The following is a 16,227-nucleotide window of genomic DNA, read 5'->3' as shown; positions in this document are numbered from 1 at the left end:
TTTTTTGTAAACTGACCCTTTCAAAAAAAAAAAAAGACATATGTCCTGTTAAATCCAAAAGTGAGATATTAACATTTCTTAGTAAAAAAAATGTCAAATTGGATCTCAGATTGTTACAAATCATGCAGGTCTTTAAGTCAGGGTTATGTTCAGTTTTCACAGGACAATGGGTAGCTGTTATTAAACGAGGCACTGAAGTGCGCTACTCTTTCCCTGGGGCTTAGCAGAGACACACCATACCCAGCCACATCAGACAACTTTCTTTTATTAAGCTCATATTTTGCAGATTGGCGCCATATACATTTGACTTGTAAAACAGACCTAATTACAGGCCTGTAGTATGCAAGCCACACATCAAACAGTAAGTTACAGTAAAAGCCTATGATCTCGGTCGCCTTCTCTCTCTATTTTTCTCCCCTCCCTTGCGTCCGCACACCAGAAACACTGATTATAACAGGGACATTAAAAGGGAATTACAGCGAAACAATTTACACTTAATGTAGCAGTCATATGAACAGGGAAGAAGGATGGACAAAGATATAGCAGTATTAATAATACATGCTTTAATTAAGCAGCTGGGAATGCATAGAGCAGGATCAAGGCACTAGAAAGAAGAGTGGAAAAGCAGTGAGAGAAAGCTGAAGGAAAAGAAGTGAGAATGAGAGAGTCAATGACAGAGAAAGTGTAAAACAGAGTAGAGGGTAAAAAGTGGAGGAGGGAGGAGGATAGGAATATGTTGCTGTGGGTTTTCTGTGCACCATGATTCATGGGCAGTAAATATGCAAACGCCTGATGGCCATAAGGCAATCAGAGGAGCGCCACTCATCTACACGTTGCACAGTGGGCTATAATCCATCTGAGGGGCAAGGAATAATGATACCAGGAAGCAGGAATAAGAGCAGGGTCTGTTTATTACCTCAGACAGATCCATAATGCATACAGATGTGAGGGAGGCACGCAGCAGCCTCTGGCCAGAGAACTGCATTGAAAAGTACAGACAGTAATATTGTTTTTAGTGTAATGAAAGACAATCTGATTTAAGCACCTATTAAGGCAAATAAGTCTGCTGTCATAAAGTTTTAAAACAAGTGCAAGAGCTATAATGACCAATGACAGGGAGTGGAGAAGGGCTGAGATAGACATAAAAAGAGAAGGAAGAGTTCATCTGACACCTCAAAGGCACCAATAAATAATTTGCATATTGCAATATGGATGTACAGTTAAAAGTAAGGTTATAATTTGATCCAAATATGCACACATAAGACTTTCATCATCATTTAGACTAGACCTGTATAGATAAAACCTACCACTGGCAATAAAAATTTTAATTCACTTCTTGGTGTCATTGTGTTTACTTTTCTTCATTTGCAAAGAGACACACATGCATGTACACACATATTCCCACACAAAGACGTTGTTTTCCTGTCTCCTCACAGAGAACATTAACACCGGGATCCTACTAGTGCTTGAGTAAGTAATAAATTGTGTTGAACATTGATAAACTAATGCAATTACCTGCAGGGCAAGCAAGTCAGCTAATTTAAAGATACCGGGTTTGTTCATGCGGTTGGAGGCTCTGAATAGGCCCCAAGGGTAAAAGATGGCACCTTTATTACATCTGAGAGGTCAGCTTGGTAGCACTGTATTAGGATTGATCTTTTGATCCCTGCCTGGAACCACCATACTGTATACCAACCCCATCTGGCTGAGAAAAAAACAGCTTATCTTGCGCAAAGGGTTAACTCTGCTAGCCAGGCAGCCTAATTGAGCACCACACATCTCAGCTACACAGCAGAAACAGGAACCTAGAGGGTTGTAACAAGCCGGGCGTGACTTATTCACATAATAAACCAAGCAGATATCTAAATGAGCCATTGAGCTAGCCAGAAGGAGGGAGGCCATTAGGGCGCGTGGACCATGGGTACATATTTGTATATCTACAATTGCCCTATCATTTGCATATGTGGCTGGCCATAGAAATGGTAGTTGGTGTATGTACCCAGGGGCCTAATGACACAACAGAACAACTTTGTACTCATTCACAGTATCATAAACAAGTCATAGTTACATTCCTCTTATTAAAAAAAAACAAAAAGTGTTTATAGTGAAAACAAAGCACTTGGAGGTCAGTGTATATACTGTATATGTATAAATATATAAACCCTGGATATGATGTGAATGTACATTCCCTTGGTGAAGGCTTGGTTCAAAGAGTCATTTGTTATTACGTACAGATCAAATATAATCACTTGCCTTAACTATATTCTTACTTTGCATTCCATTGTTCAACTTCTCATTAAAACAAACCTAACCTGCCAGGCTTTTAGCAATTTGACCCATCTTCAAACTGTTATTTTTGGATATGGTACTAAAAAGAGTCTTGTGTAGATAATTTTCCACTTGGGTAAAAACATGTACAGTAAATGTAAGCTTAAAGGAACATTTTGGGGAAATCTAAGGCTATTTTTCGCTTATTTACTCTGGCTCTGATGCTTAGCTTTGCATAAAAACTAGAATCGGAGAAACAGCTCGGCATGGCTCTGTCCAAACATAACAAAATCCTCTGAAAAAAAACTCTGAGCACCTTTAGCTCACAGATGAACACATTATATCTTGTTTGTTTTATCTGTACAAAAACAGAAGTGCAGAAAGAACACTTCATTGTTGGTTATTGCTTCAGTATTTCTGCTCCTGACCAAGAAATAGTCTCGCACATAACAGAGAGCAAATAAGCTTGTTTCCCAAACTGTCAAACTCTTCCTTTAGTGCTATTCTTGCTTGCTAGTTCTAAGGTGTATAAATTCCAATGATTCATTGATTATCTAAAAGCTCAACATGACTTCAGCATGATTCAAGATGAGTATTGACACAGGAGTCCAGTTCAGGAGTTAAATTTAAAGGCATGTAACTGTTGCAAACGCGCATCATTTTGAGTTTGTTGATTCTATATTTATTACAATTTTACAATTGGGCAGTTGTGGCTCAGGAGGTAGAGCAGTTTGCCTGTTAATTGGAAGATTGGGGGTTCAATTCCCCAGCTCCTCCATTCTGCATGTCAAAGTGTCCTTGGGCAAGATACTGAACCCCAAATTGCTCCCAATTCAGTCGGTGTGTGAATGACAGTTTCTGTTCTGACCAGTTGCTCTCTACAAGTACAGTCCATTTACAGTCTTAAATAAATATGCACTACTCTATTGTGGGGATTAGAACTGCAAATGTGGTTTTGTTTTCGCTTTATTAGGACCTAATAATGACACTGTAGCCTCACCAGCTTTCTGACTGTGTGTCAATAGTACATGACAGGATTTATGTTACTGAATAATGTACACAATTGACCAAAACGGCTGCACATTTCCAAACCAGTACTAGGAAATCAACCAACAGAAGCTGGACATGAGAGGATGCTTAAATTCTCATTTCAGAAACCCCAAACCATTGGTCCTGGATCAATTGCCTGCTATTCTGCACTCGTATTAGTCTGTTATTTTGATCAGTTGAAACAATAACACAAGGTTGCCAATAATCAGTCATGTGGCAATGGGTCAAGGGTCAGCCTTTAATGTGACCTCTGACACATAATTAAATTGCCATCTTTAACCTCAGTTACAACCTGTCACAGAGCATTGGATTACATGTTGCAAATCACTCCACCAATCAATGACAGGAGGGAGGGCAGAGGGAGGGGCCTGCTGTGTCCAGCAGTGTCTGCACAGAGATTATCCTTAATGAAGTTGAACTGTACAGTGATCATGTTAGTGTACAACCTAATTAGATAGTGAATGACATACTGCAATAACACACACTCTTCCTAACAGGGAAAAGAAAACTGCAGAAAAGGCACCAGAGAGCCACTCGTTGTGTCCAGTCATATGACTTGTTTCCACTTCAACTGTTGTAATGCAAATGTAGTACATTTAGATTAGATTCAATTCAGCTTTATTGTCATTACACAGAGCTAATGAAATTAAGTTAGAATCTAACTAGAAGTGCAGAAATATAGTGTTTTATACAGATAAGTGCAGTTATGCTCACAATGTGTACAGTGGAGTCACAATATACAAATATTATACAGTATATGTGAGTTAAAAAGGAGAAGTTGACAGAGTTAAGAGTGTGCAAATACACATGTAAGGTTGTATGTACATTATGAACAGCATCTATCGATTTGGTGAGTATGAGTAAGAGTGTACACATACACAGTAGGTTATATATATAGTTGGTTATATGTAAAGTAACATTATTAAACAGTGTAGAGGTCTGTGCAAAAATATGAATAGTGCAAATAACATGTACATTAAAGTACTGTGAGCAGTCCAGTGTGAGTGCAAAGATGCTATTCAGCAGGGTCACAGCATATGATCACATTTTAAGCTTATATAGTAAAGTTGTATACCTCCAGCATATATGGAGCAACATTATCATTCATTTGTAGATTGTGTGTGTGACCCATCTAGTGAATGTAAGTTTAACATTCACTCTATTTCAGGTTTTGAATGTACCAACTCCTGTGAGAAATATTTGGCTCTTTAGCTGCTAAATGCTCCACTATGGAGCTACTGCTATTTACCAGCTAGTCTAACTTACTGTGTCTGTCTGCCGAAGGTAGTGTACAATCGGTTATCGAACCTTTTCCTCTGTAAACATCTGCCTGCTGTCAAAACGACACGATAACAGTGGTGAGAGTGAAACAAAAAAGTAAACTTGCTGGTCGAACAGCTACCCAATGAGCTGAAACTCACTATAAAGCTCCATTATTTTTAGGGGAGCTGCTGATTCACATGATAATTCTCTGTAGGTTTGTCATTATAAACAACTCCTTTCACATTGTCATTTGTTATAATGTTATCATGAAAATAAAGATTATAGCCACTTTAAGTATACATTTATGGTACTTTACTTGGGTATTTATTTATACCACTTTATATTTTTATATAATTTATTTATTTTACTCTACTAAATTTGTGTGACAGTTGTAGTTATTTGACACAAAGTAGATGATGACCTCATTAACTAGACAGTTTAAATTACCCAAAAGTATATTAAGTTGTTCCACTTCTACATGCAATCCAATATTGTATTTTTATTGACTACAGAGGCCCACAAGAACCGAAAGGAAAAGCAACAGATCAGCAATAACAAGTACTGTCCCAGGAGTGGCCAATCATATCCAAATAACAGAGAATAAATAATAATAATTAGGGAGCAGCATATAACAACCTGAGCCACGAGGCCAAGGCTCAGGTGGCATTATTCCCTGGCCTATAACATTAAAGAGTAAATACTTAAAGTATACTTCACTGATAATAATAATACGGAACTTGTAATTTAATATTGTTGTACTGGTGTATTTACTGACACCACTGGGTTTGGTATTATGACATTTTGTCTTGCAGCTGAGTAATAACAAAGATTTCTTTTATGTAACACTAAATTCCACTGGTGAAGCTTTACAACTGTGGCTGCCGTGCTCACACAGGCAGTGATTCCACACCAAAACTGCAGCTGGTTTTACAGAAGAAAAAAAATGTGTCCCCAAACTCAAATAATCCTGAATGACTGTGCTGATTATGATTTAGGGGGCTGCTAGTTTTGTTTCAAACTGTGCCTTGCTTTGTGGCCAGGGGCCCTGTGTTGTTTAAAGAGTTGTCGGAGTATAAATACTAAATTAATCATCCTTTGGCTCAACTTGCTAGCGACTGAAATTTGCTTATGGAGGCCTATGATCACATAAAATATTAATGCCTTTACAGAGAACTGGCATTGTAGAGATGGGGGGCAATGCATGTGAAAACATAGAGCAATGTGTTGGGAGGGGTCACTGTTGATTTGAGATCAAAAACACCTTCCTTATATTGTATCTTAACCTTAAACGGATAAGTGACCAAAACATTATTGCACATAATCCATTCATTAGGACAGATTTTGTACGTATTATTCTACAAAATTGGTTAAGTGGTAATTGGAGTTAATTGGCATGCTGCAGTGTTTTCGTGTTGTGAAAATGCAGGGATAATATTCAAATGAATATGAATAAATACATTAGAAGTGTGTAATGTTATGCATTTTCCTAGTTCTTGCATATCCATATGACCGACTTATTGAGCCCCTGAGGACTTCTAAAAGATACTACAATCATTTTCACACACATTTTGACAGACAGCAAATCTCCAAGCAAACAAAAGTGAGACTTTGAACACACTTCTTTCTTTCCCTAGTGAAACATACTTTCATACATTTCATCTGCCTTGTCCATACACAAAAGAGAGGGGGGAAAAATTCAACATTATTACAGCTCGTTCCAGAATTTCATGCCATTTGTCTCCTTGACACAAATCAGAAAGTAAAGATTGATATAATGGATGACACAGATGCTGTAAACTTGTTAGCCCATATTTTCCGAGCTCACACAGAGCATATAAACATCCTCTGCCCACTGAGACACAAAGGGAGGCAGGCAGATCTCTCAGACATTCCTGCATACTGGTCATATCAGCATGGCTGTAGACAGCATGGGGCACAGTCCAAAATATTCTGTAACACATTTATTTGTGTAGCCGTTCCACCAAGTGCTACTAAACAAATGTCAGGAAATATGGTTATTTGTGTCAATCAAACCGGTGATGCGACAAGTAAAAGCTATAGGTTTGTGACACAACTACACAAGTGTGCATGTAAAACTGCAACGGCTTGTTTGATCACAAATGATGCTTGTGTGAGTTTGGTAGCACCACAGTAGGTAAATGAGATGACTGGAGGGGGCATTTAACACTCCCATGCTGAGACAGAGGGATGAGGGAAGGTCTTTTTGGTGGTGGAGCAGGGGAAAAGGGCTTAAATGATGAACAGCAGCTATTCCATAAGAGCAAATCTGATTTCTCACAATTATCTCTGCGAGCCTGACAGGCACCAGGGGTGGCACAGGAACACTGAACTAGTGGACGCTGATTGGGTTATTTGTCCTCTCTTATTCGAGGCTGAGGGATTGTGGGGGCTGTACTGTGGAGAGCCTCTCTGCAGGTATATACCAACCTCATACAGAAAGCAAAATCCCTTTTTACCAGAACACCACGAATTATCCTCACTTTGGGTTTGCAGAAAGAAAAGGGTGACTAGTTGTAAAGTAGGGACAGTTCAAAAGTTAGAGATACACCTTTTACACATTAGACATTTTGACATGTCACAGCAGGAAAAGCACAAGTGCAAATAATGAAGTTAATAATGGCCATTTCACTCCATTTAGCTGCTTCGCAGTTTTAGAGTCAGGTATTGTGCATGCTGGCTCACCGTTCCACAGACATGGCTTACTGGGACACTTATAAAACATAGCCATCGTTAATGTTATCACTAACACCTGTGTTTCTCCATCACAAGTCTATTACAAGGTCTACTGGAGAGAAGGTTGTAAAAATGGTTTATGTTACAAGAACTGTACAAAACAAGTGACAAAACCCTGAAACATTTGTACAAAAAGAGGTTGATCCCAACACAAAACCAATAAGCAGACAGTACAACACCACAATGCATGTGTGATTAGAGTTGGTCATGTAATGTTTAAAATACCGCATTGACATTTTAATTAAATTTGGGGTTAACTACACTGAATGCCTATCTTTGATTAATGTGACATCTGTATTAGTAAATGCCAAATCTGATATCTATCTATCTATCTATCTATATCTATCTATCGAGAGAGAGAGCGAGATATCGAGAGAGAGAGAGAGAGAGAGAGAGAGAGAGATCGGTCTATCTACACATAAAAACTGTCATAAAAATCAGTTTCTCTCAGTCATAATTACAATTTGGAAGTTACCGTGAAAGCTGGGAGTCCAAAACTCATTAAGATGACACCAATAGGTCATGAGCACAATGCAAGATACTTCTCGCTTATTGGAAGCCAGATACATACAACATGATTTAAAAGGCCCTGAACACCTTGGCTCAAGAACAAAAGAACAAAATGATAAAAGAAATTTCTATTTTAATACAGCAGCACTTGACACCAAATAAAGACAGTAAATATCCTTAACATTAGACAATATTAATGAACATCATAACATTCTAAAATATTGAAGCCTCTTGGAGAAGGAAGCGTTGTAGCTGGACACTTGACAGACGGCTCCTGCAAGAAAAACACAAAAGTTCTTAGTTGTTGTTGTATTACTATTTAGACCATATATACTTCAGTCGAGGTGGGCAAATAGATTGTTCTTAGGATTTTGCAGAAATATACAGTCAGATCATTTCATGTTCTTACCGTAACATGGAAATCAGTGGTATATATTAGGTTACCTTACCGATCCAAAACAAAAATAAGTGTTGATAAAAGTATTTTGTAGGAAGTTTGCTCTTTAGGGGAAGAGGAAGGTTTTGTTTTATGAAATGGTCTTTCAGCTCTTTCAGTGTTTTTTTTTTTACCACTGCCACAGCATTATCTGTCTTTTTTTGGATTTTCTTTTTTTTTTTTTTGGCAGGATGTTTTCAGACCATTTCAATTCTTTATTTTTTGTACAATCCAAAGTAAAGCCAAGAATGGGAGAAGCCAAGCTTTCATACAAATCATTGAAACCCAGACATAAAATATTTACACATGAGCATTTAAACCAGTCAACCTAATACTATTCTGCAAAAGTTACAGTCTGTCATTCAGTTAAATTACAACAAAAGTTTTTTCTTAAAACTGACAATTCCAACAAATGTGTCTTTAAGTGATCAGCAGTCACATTTCCAGACAAACTATTTGTGTTTTGTTATTCACAAAAAAAAAAAAAAAAAAAAAAAAAATTAGAGAAGTGTGTCTACATTAAGAGCATTAAAAAAAATCATCCAAAACCATTTTTAAATTGTTAAAATGAATCAAACTCGCACGTGGTTCTTCTGCCAGTTACTCATTTCTGGGGGGGGGGGGGGGGGGGAGTCTAGCCAAAGTGAAATGTGTCTTGATGTATAAACAGGCTTTGAAGTCTTATAAAGTTGCTGGATTGTTGCTTGTCCACACCAGTGCAACCAGGGAAGAGCGACTAACTGATCTTCATCTGCGCCAGGAGCGAGGCTCGTTGTCATCTTCTTCTTCATCGTCATCTTGCAGCAAAGCATCGTCGCTCAGCGACTCTTCCGGGTACTGATAGGAGTGAAAAAGCAAACAAAAAACACAAACGCTGACATTAGGGCTCTCTATAGAAGATTAAAAAGTGAACAAAAGTAGAAAGACCTTTTATTTTGAGCATCATCAACTTGTAGCAAGTATTTATGTAGCTGCAGACAAAACAGCTGCTTAATGAAAGTATAAGTGGCAATGAAACAGCCATACAAACACAATCCTTGCTGTAACGGGAAATGGCTCCCTCTTGTGTACTCTAAATGTAACATAACAAGAAACAGACATTGAAGAAGATTGTCTGATATGATATGTGAACAGAGAACATCCAAATATCTCCATCACAGTAAATATTTGTTAGAGGATTTTAATTCTACGATCAGTGGTATCTCTGAAAGAAATAATACCAATCTTACCCCTCTCCTTGAGGTCCTGATTGGCTACCATAGGTACTATAAAGAGAAGCATTTAAATATATGCAAAGTGAGAAATGTCCACAAACCTCATCCTCATCTGGTTCTGCCTCATCAGCATCCGCAGTACTGAGAGTCGTGACAGCTTTATGCCAGGCCAGGCGTAAAGTCTGGTTGTTGAATCTCCCTCCATGAAGAGCCGCCTGTAGGTGGACGAAACATAGAGAGCAGAAGGAAAAAAATAAAAAATAAATAAAAACATGGTTAGAGGAGAAAGACATTATGAAGTGTAAAAACGTTACGTCAAGAATTATGAAAATAATGGGGCTTAATCAAAGTACCAAGCAGATTTTGGCGCTCCAGCTGAAGCAATGTGTAATTCAATACAAAAAACTGGAAAATACCATTTGCTGAATCTCTAGAAACTTTAACATGTACATAGCTGGCAGTTGACCCACCTGTTCTGCCTCCGCTCTCGTCTTGTAAGTGATGACCGCAGACAGATTGTTCTCATCAATCTGGCAGTCTTCAATCTCTCCAAATTGCTTAAAATTTTAAAAATGAACACACAATGTTTAGGTCACTTTACAAACTACTTCCTGTGCCATTATTGAAAAAAATATTCTTATGTATTTCCTGTTACTGGAGGTACCTAATAAACAATTACTAAACAAATCTTAAATTACTTTTCTGGCTTTTCTACAATATGCTTTTAATAAAGTAGCTCCATTACCTTATTTTTACAGTTATGCTAAATTTGAGATTACAAGTTTGGTTTATGTATCAATGCTGTTAAATTTGACAGTTTTGAAAGTATTCATATTGAACATTGGGGGGACTGAGATTAACTGGTACACATTATTCAAAAGCCTGGATACCTGTGACTGTCATGTGGTGTTTGTGTGTTTCTGACAGCATGAGTAGATATCAATTTATTGTGTTATCACTTTGGGATAATAATCAATTTCCAAATATAGAAAAATGTATAGGCTATGCAGATGTTCAGATTTTGTACTGTGCCTGATTTTGTGTTTTGTTCTTTCTATTATTATTATAAATATTCTATTTATTATTCCCATACTGACCCACAAGCATTGGATGTTCACCCCCATAATAGTTAAGCTAGCAGTGCCCTGATCTCCCACCTACAGCTTCCATCAAAAGGTCATACTGGGTTGATACCATGTATTAACTCCTTTTCTCAGTAATGCAGTTTTAGGCGGACTTACAGCAAAGTGTGGGAGCAAGTCTACTCGGTCTGCCTCGGTGAAACCACAAATCTCCAGCGCTCGTGGCCGATGGTCCACAACTGCATGCAGTGGCGCACCTCTTCCTCGTCCTCTGGAGCCCCTTCCCCGGGCCCTGAGAGCACCACGGCCCCGAGGGTGGACTCCCCGGCCTCTTCCCGGTGACAGGAGTCCCCTTTTAGCTGCCTGGATGAAAACAAAAACAGGGATGGAAGGAAGTCAAACAGAGCACAAACATCTGACTGATCTCTTTAAACACATAACTGTTGCGGATCTATTGTGGAGATGAAACTCCCAATAGACCATTTAACATGACAAGAACACAATTTTTAGCACTTGATTTCAAACATTAAGGATCAAGATCAACGTCAATACCTCAATTTGCAGCTGGGTATACTTGATCTTCAACAAAGCAGTGTCCTCTCCGGCCTGAGTCTTCTTGTACAGGTCCAGCTCTGCATCTAGCAGCTCTTTCTGTGCCTGAACATATAATTATTTCACATCAAGGAAGATGACATTGCAAGGGGGAAGTAATAAGTCAAAGACAACTGGATATTGAGGGAAACAGATATCCAGTTGCTTGCTAAGTGAGGAGATACAGCAAGAATGAGGCCCAACGAATTTTATGTCAAAAGCCAGTGGAAAAGCTAAACCAATCAGTTCAAAAGAATATCACAATCTGTCAGGTTTTTAATAAGTAGCCGTGAGAGTATGTGTGTTGCATGATGTCACTAGCTGGGAGAAAGCATTACCTGGGCCTTGCTCTTGGCTGTGCGTAGAGGGTTGTTGCCGCTTGAGATTCCCTTTATCTCCTCTTGCAGTTTGGTGATGCTCTTGGTTAACATGCCCAAAGTTTCCATGATTTTGGCTTTATCCTCTGCTTTCATTGCTTTGTTCTTCTCAAGTTTGGATATCAGGAGCTGTAGCGGATGAGAGCAGAAAAACAGAATCAAAGAATTAAACAAGTTTAACTAGTGCCAAGGCCAATAGTCCAGTCTTCTAACCACTAGGCTGTATATGTTTTAATATATTTCCAAAACTATTAGAATTACAATAGGCCTATGTCAAAAACCGTATGGTTGTGCCTAGCTGAAGTCTCTGTACTTCGCACAGGTCGGGAAATCTGGAAGTCCGGTTTAATCTGGAAAAAAAACACCTCCCTGACTGCATATTTCTTACATACTTTTTTTTATTGTAGAGTGATGTTTGAGGTGGATGTAATGTTTTGTTGCGGCAAAACATTCACTGTATGTACAACGGGTTCACGCATGAACTATGTATTCAGTTCATTTTGCTATAAACACTGGTTTCATAATTGACCCCTCTCACAATTTTAATAAAATTGAAAAAAGTTCATGTATCCACCCTGTGATTCGAATCCTCTAAAATGTAATGGGTTATTCTATGGGCCCTGCTAAACCTTGCCACCAAGTTTCATGCAAATTGGGCCAGTAGCTTTTCCAGAATCCTGCTGACAGACAAACGGCACGGGAAAACATAACCTCCTGGAAGTAAAGAGTCACAGATCCCACACAAAGCTTTCAAACACCGTTGGTAAATCTACACAAAAAAAAACATAGGCTGACTTGGGGACTCTGCATGTTGCGCAAGAGGGGAGTCAGACTGCTTTCGCAGCTCACACACACTGACATCTAATTTTTTTATAGAGAGGTTGCGCAATTTAAATGCACACAGCGGATGGGGACACTTCAATGTACAAGAAGTGTATTAAAACTCAGGGTGTAGTTGTTCTGAAATCGAGACAGAATCCACGATAGAAACCACCACGGTATCCCCACCCACATAAAAATGCAGTCAAGTTCACAAATGACATTGTCATAACAGTTTGTATATAAATGTAACATCATCCAAATATGTTTTTTGATAAAACCTGTAACTACTTTAAAATACATATATTTGTGGATTTCTATTTATTTAAAATAAAAAATGTGTGTTGTTTTGTTTTACATTCATGTATAACAATAAATATTTTTTTGTGCATTGAAGACATTTCTGTGGAGAGTGTCATTTATCAAAAATCCAAAAACGCATTGGTGTATCCTTCTGTATGCATTCATTAATATCGTCTGTTGGGTCAGCCCTGTTTAAACGAGTGCAAGCCACAGGAATTATCTTCTTACTATGGAGCATTACTGACATTTGTGTCATTTATTTCTTCTTGAAAATATGACATTATTGAAGTGGCTTAACTGTTACATTAATAATTATGGCCAATGAGACATTATTGATTTTTTTAAATGAAACATTTTATTTTCTACATTTTTTTGTAGTCCCTACTGTACCTGTGAATGTTGTGTGCCAAGACACCCCTAATTAAAACCTCTACTGGCCGTATTACAGAAATATCCTATCTTAAGTTAAGTTGCTATCAAAAATAAAAAAAGTAGCCTACACTGACACGTGATAGATAGAGAGAAAGGCAGCTTTTGTCTGAAGAGCAGAAGAAAACCGGTGGTGGCTCCTCTTGTCCTCTTCACCAACCCCGGCAGAAACCCGTATTGTGGGTCACCTCGGGAAAGTGAACTATGTAGGTAATAAAGGCTGTGGGCGAAATTTGTCATGTTTTTCATAGTTTTCTTGTCTTCACTGATCTCCTATTGTAGACTTGTATTACGATACTTTTGTGACATCTAGCCTTTACATTCTGTTATATAATGATTAGGGGTGTAACGGTACACAAAAATCTCGGTTCGGAATGTACCTCGGTTTTTAAGTCACGATTCGGTTTATTTTCGGTACAGTAAGGGAAAAAAATGCAAACATTAAATTGATGCTGGTTTCTTATGAACTTTTGTAAACATCCATATTACTTTACAATTTTTTAAACAAACTTCCAAATTACACATAAATAAATTATATAAAATAAAAAAGAATAAGAAATAAAATACTAAATAAAATATTCTCAAAACAATATATAAAATATAATAAAAATATATATTAATATGGATTACAGTGCAGCATTCTTCTTACCGACTGCTTTCGTCTTATCAACTTGTCTGTTGTTGTATTTCACTAGGAAACCGAAGAATTCCCAAACAGAAGACCTTAACAATAAGGGAAAGGTCTTAAAGCTCTGGCCTCTCTGCACTGGCCGTGATGCTCAAGTCACTAGTCAGCGAGAGGCTGGGCTAAAGCAGCTGCTTGTGTAGTGCTGTAGCGCTTCAAGGCTGAGATTTGGTCCACCACTTAATATGTCCATGTGGAAACTCTGAATTTATGCATGTTCCACACTCAAAACAAGCATAATACATGCCGTTAAAGATTGCATTCAGTGCACATGTGCACCGTTCCAAAAGTCCTGTACCGAAACGGTCCGGAACGAATACATGTACCGTTACACCCCTAATAATGATGCATTATCTAGTGTTACATGCCCTACAGCCTTTTCTACTAACGAAATGTCATCAAACCACAATACATCGCTAGGCTCTGGCATAAGCCTATAAATGAATAAGTTCCACTTGTTGACATTTTGTTTAAAGAAATTAGCAAACACTACCTGGTGGAAAAATTAAAGTTAGGACAGCCTAACAGTTATCCTAAAGTTTTATTTAAGATTTTGAGAAGTTAGGATGCTTGTGTTATACACTTTTCCAATCTTACGTTAGGATAGTAACATTGACTTAAGAACTGTTCATCTGTAACGGCTTTTGTCCTAAATCAGGTCCTAACCCTTATTACCATGGTTACCTAACAGTTAAGATAGGATCTGCAAGTTTGTAATACGGCCCCAGATTATCTTACCTTCTGTGTCTCAATGTGCTTCTCCAATATTTCCTGCTTCTTCTTTCTCACATCCTGCTGTAGTCTTAGAGCTTCCTGTGAAAGGAATTATGGGAAATGATTATGTACTGTTGTTAGGATAAGAATCCGAGTTGCTTGCTTCCCATTTCCACTCCCCCTTTTCCACCATTCCCTCCATTTCTCCTCACCTGTTTCTTCTTCAGCACTTCCTCTGAGGTTTTCTGGGCTGCCTTCAGGGCAGCAGGATTATATACAGTCTTTGTGAGGCCCATGGAAGTCGAAAACACCTGAAAAGGGGAGAAAAGTGATGAGAAAATTCCAAAATAAAATTATTAACTCTGAACAGTGAGTGGACACTTACTTTTTCAACAGGAGCTGCTGGTTTGACAGAGAACCCCAAACGGTCCTTCACCGACATTTTAGAAGGATTCTGCACAAATAGGGAAAAATATACATAATGTTTATAGACCATCTGCAGATTTTGTAAAGTAAATGTGAAAATGCACACTTTCAATACAATCTCCCACACACACCTGAGAGGCTACGCTGGAATCTTGTGAGGGCTCAGAGTTCCCAGTGAGCGCGGGTCCAAGGCGATCTTTGACAGACTGCTTCAGACACGTGGCTGTGGGCTGCTGAACGACAAAGGACATGTTAATCACATTAAGTCTGACTTAATGCATTAGTGGCTATGTTAATATGCACTGTCAGACTATCCGTTGTCTTGCAGTGCTGAACCTTTAGATGCTTCTGTATCATGTGCTTTGTTTACTGACTTTCGATGTCTCCAAGAATGACTCAGTGAACAAGGTCCTCTATTCATAGTTTTCAGTGACGTGGCATGCGCGGTGACCTGGAGGGCAAAACAACAGACCAACATAGTGGCTCACAGCGCAACTCCCTCAGAGACGCCTCAAAAGCCATAACACTTAATTTGGATCACCTCTCAACACTCAAAAGTGTTGGGCACTTGCGATCCATATACAGCATCCGTAGCCGTATTTCTGCCGTTAAAAACCACCAGCGCTCGACTGTGGTAATGTTTACGTTTACCTTGAGGGGAATCCCTCACCTAACACAGCTCAGTGTTGTCTCCTCATCGATTAGTGCGTCCGAAAGCACAACAACCATCCAGCATTTTGGCAACGCAAAAGAAACAAACTCAAAGTAACATTGTCACACAGTCCCTAATTGGTTTATTTGTGAATTTTGGGACATATCTGACCATGTCTAGTCCATTTACATGCAACTTCCTTTTTCATGGCGAAACATCACAATTGAATGCCATGCCGTGGCCATGCTGTTTGAGCAATCAAAAAAAGCTTCGCAATTTAACATCGCATGGTTCTTAAGATGGGGCTACCCATATTTGAAGTCGATCGGGTTAAAGCTCTAAGAGGAGTTTGTTAAAGTACGGAGCATTTAAACAGGGAAAACGCATGTAAATAATTCAAAATGGCCGACTTCCTGTTGGGTTTAGGGTATAGCTCTAAGAGGCTTATTTTTAAGTCTGGAGATGATACATCGCCCCCCAACTTTTTGTACAGATAGGCAAAAAATTCAGCGGGGGCTGCTTTGTTGGCGCTATTGAGCCAATTTTCCACAACCACACTCCCAAACCATATCAGACAATAAAAAACACTTTTGATGTACATGCCAGGTTTTGAGTATTCCTAGCCATGTGAAGGCTAAAAATGCATTTAGGGGG

The 16,227-nt window shown here is 38.6% G+C and overlaps 1 protein-coding gene across 2 annotated transcripts in view; it reads right to left on the bottom strand.

The window, feature by feature from the left end:
• Nucleotides 1-7,961: 7,961 nt before the first annotated feature.
• rbm26 (RNA binding motif protein 26) overlaps nt 7,962-16,227 on the bottom strand; it is a 20,060-nt gene continuing 11,794 nt past the window's right edge. For both annotated transcript variants that reach the window (XM_046033050.1, XM_046033049.1), the window contains exons 15-22: nt 14,708-14,806; nt 14,520-14,594; nt 11,507-11,674; nt 11,130-11,234; nt 10,737-10,940; nt 9,966-10,052; nt 9,597-9,710; nt 7,962-9,118 (exon numbers count right to left, since the gene is read on the bottom strand). In XM_046033050.1, the coding sequence (XP_045889006.1) occupies nt 9,029-9,118; nt 9,597-9,710; nt 9,966-10,052; nt 10,737-10,940; nt 11,130-11,234; nt 11,507-11,674; nt 14,520-14,594; nt 14,708-14,806 (942 nt within the window). In that variant the 3' untranslated portion in view covers nt 7,962-9,028. The remainder of the gene's footprint in view (nt 9,119-9,596; nt 9,711-9,965; nt 10,053-10,736; nt 10,941-11,129; nt 11,235-11,506; nt 11,675-14,519; nt 14,595-14,707; nt 14,807-16,227) is intronic.

This window comes from Micropterus dolomieu, linkage group LG20 (assembly GCF_021292245.1).
Source record: "Micropterus dolomieu isolate WLL.071019.BEF.003 ecotype Adirondacks linkage group LG20, ASM2129224v1, whole genome shotgun sequence".
Classification (NCBI taxonomy): domain Eukaryota; kingdom Metazoa; phylum Chordata; class Actinopteri; order Centrarchiformes; family Centrarchidae; genus Micropterus; species Micropterus dolomieu.
Note: the sequence above shows the minus strand (reverse complement) of the source record. Positions and strands in the feature narration are given on the sequence as shown.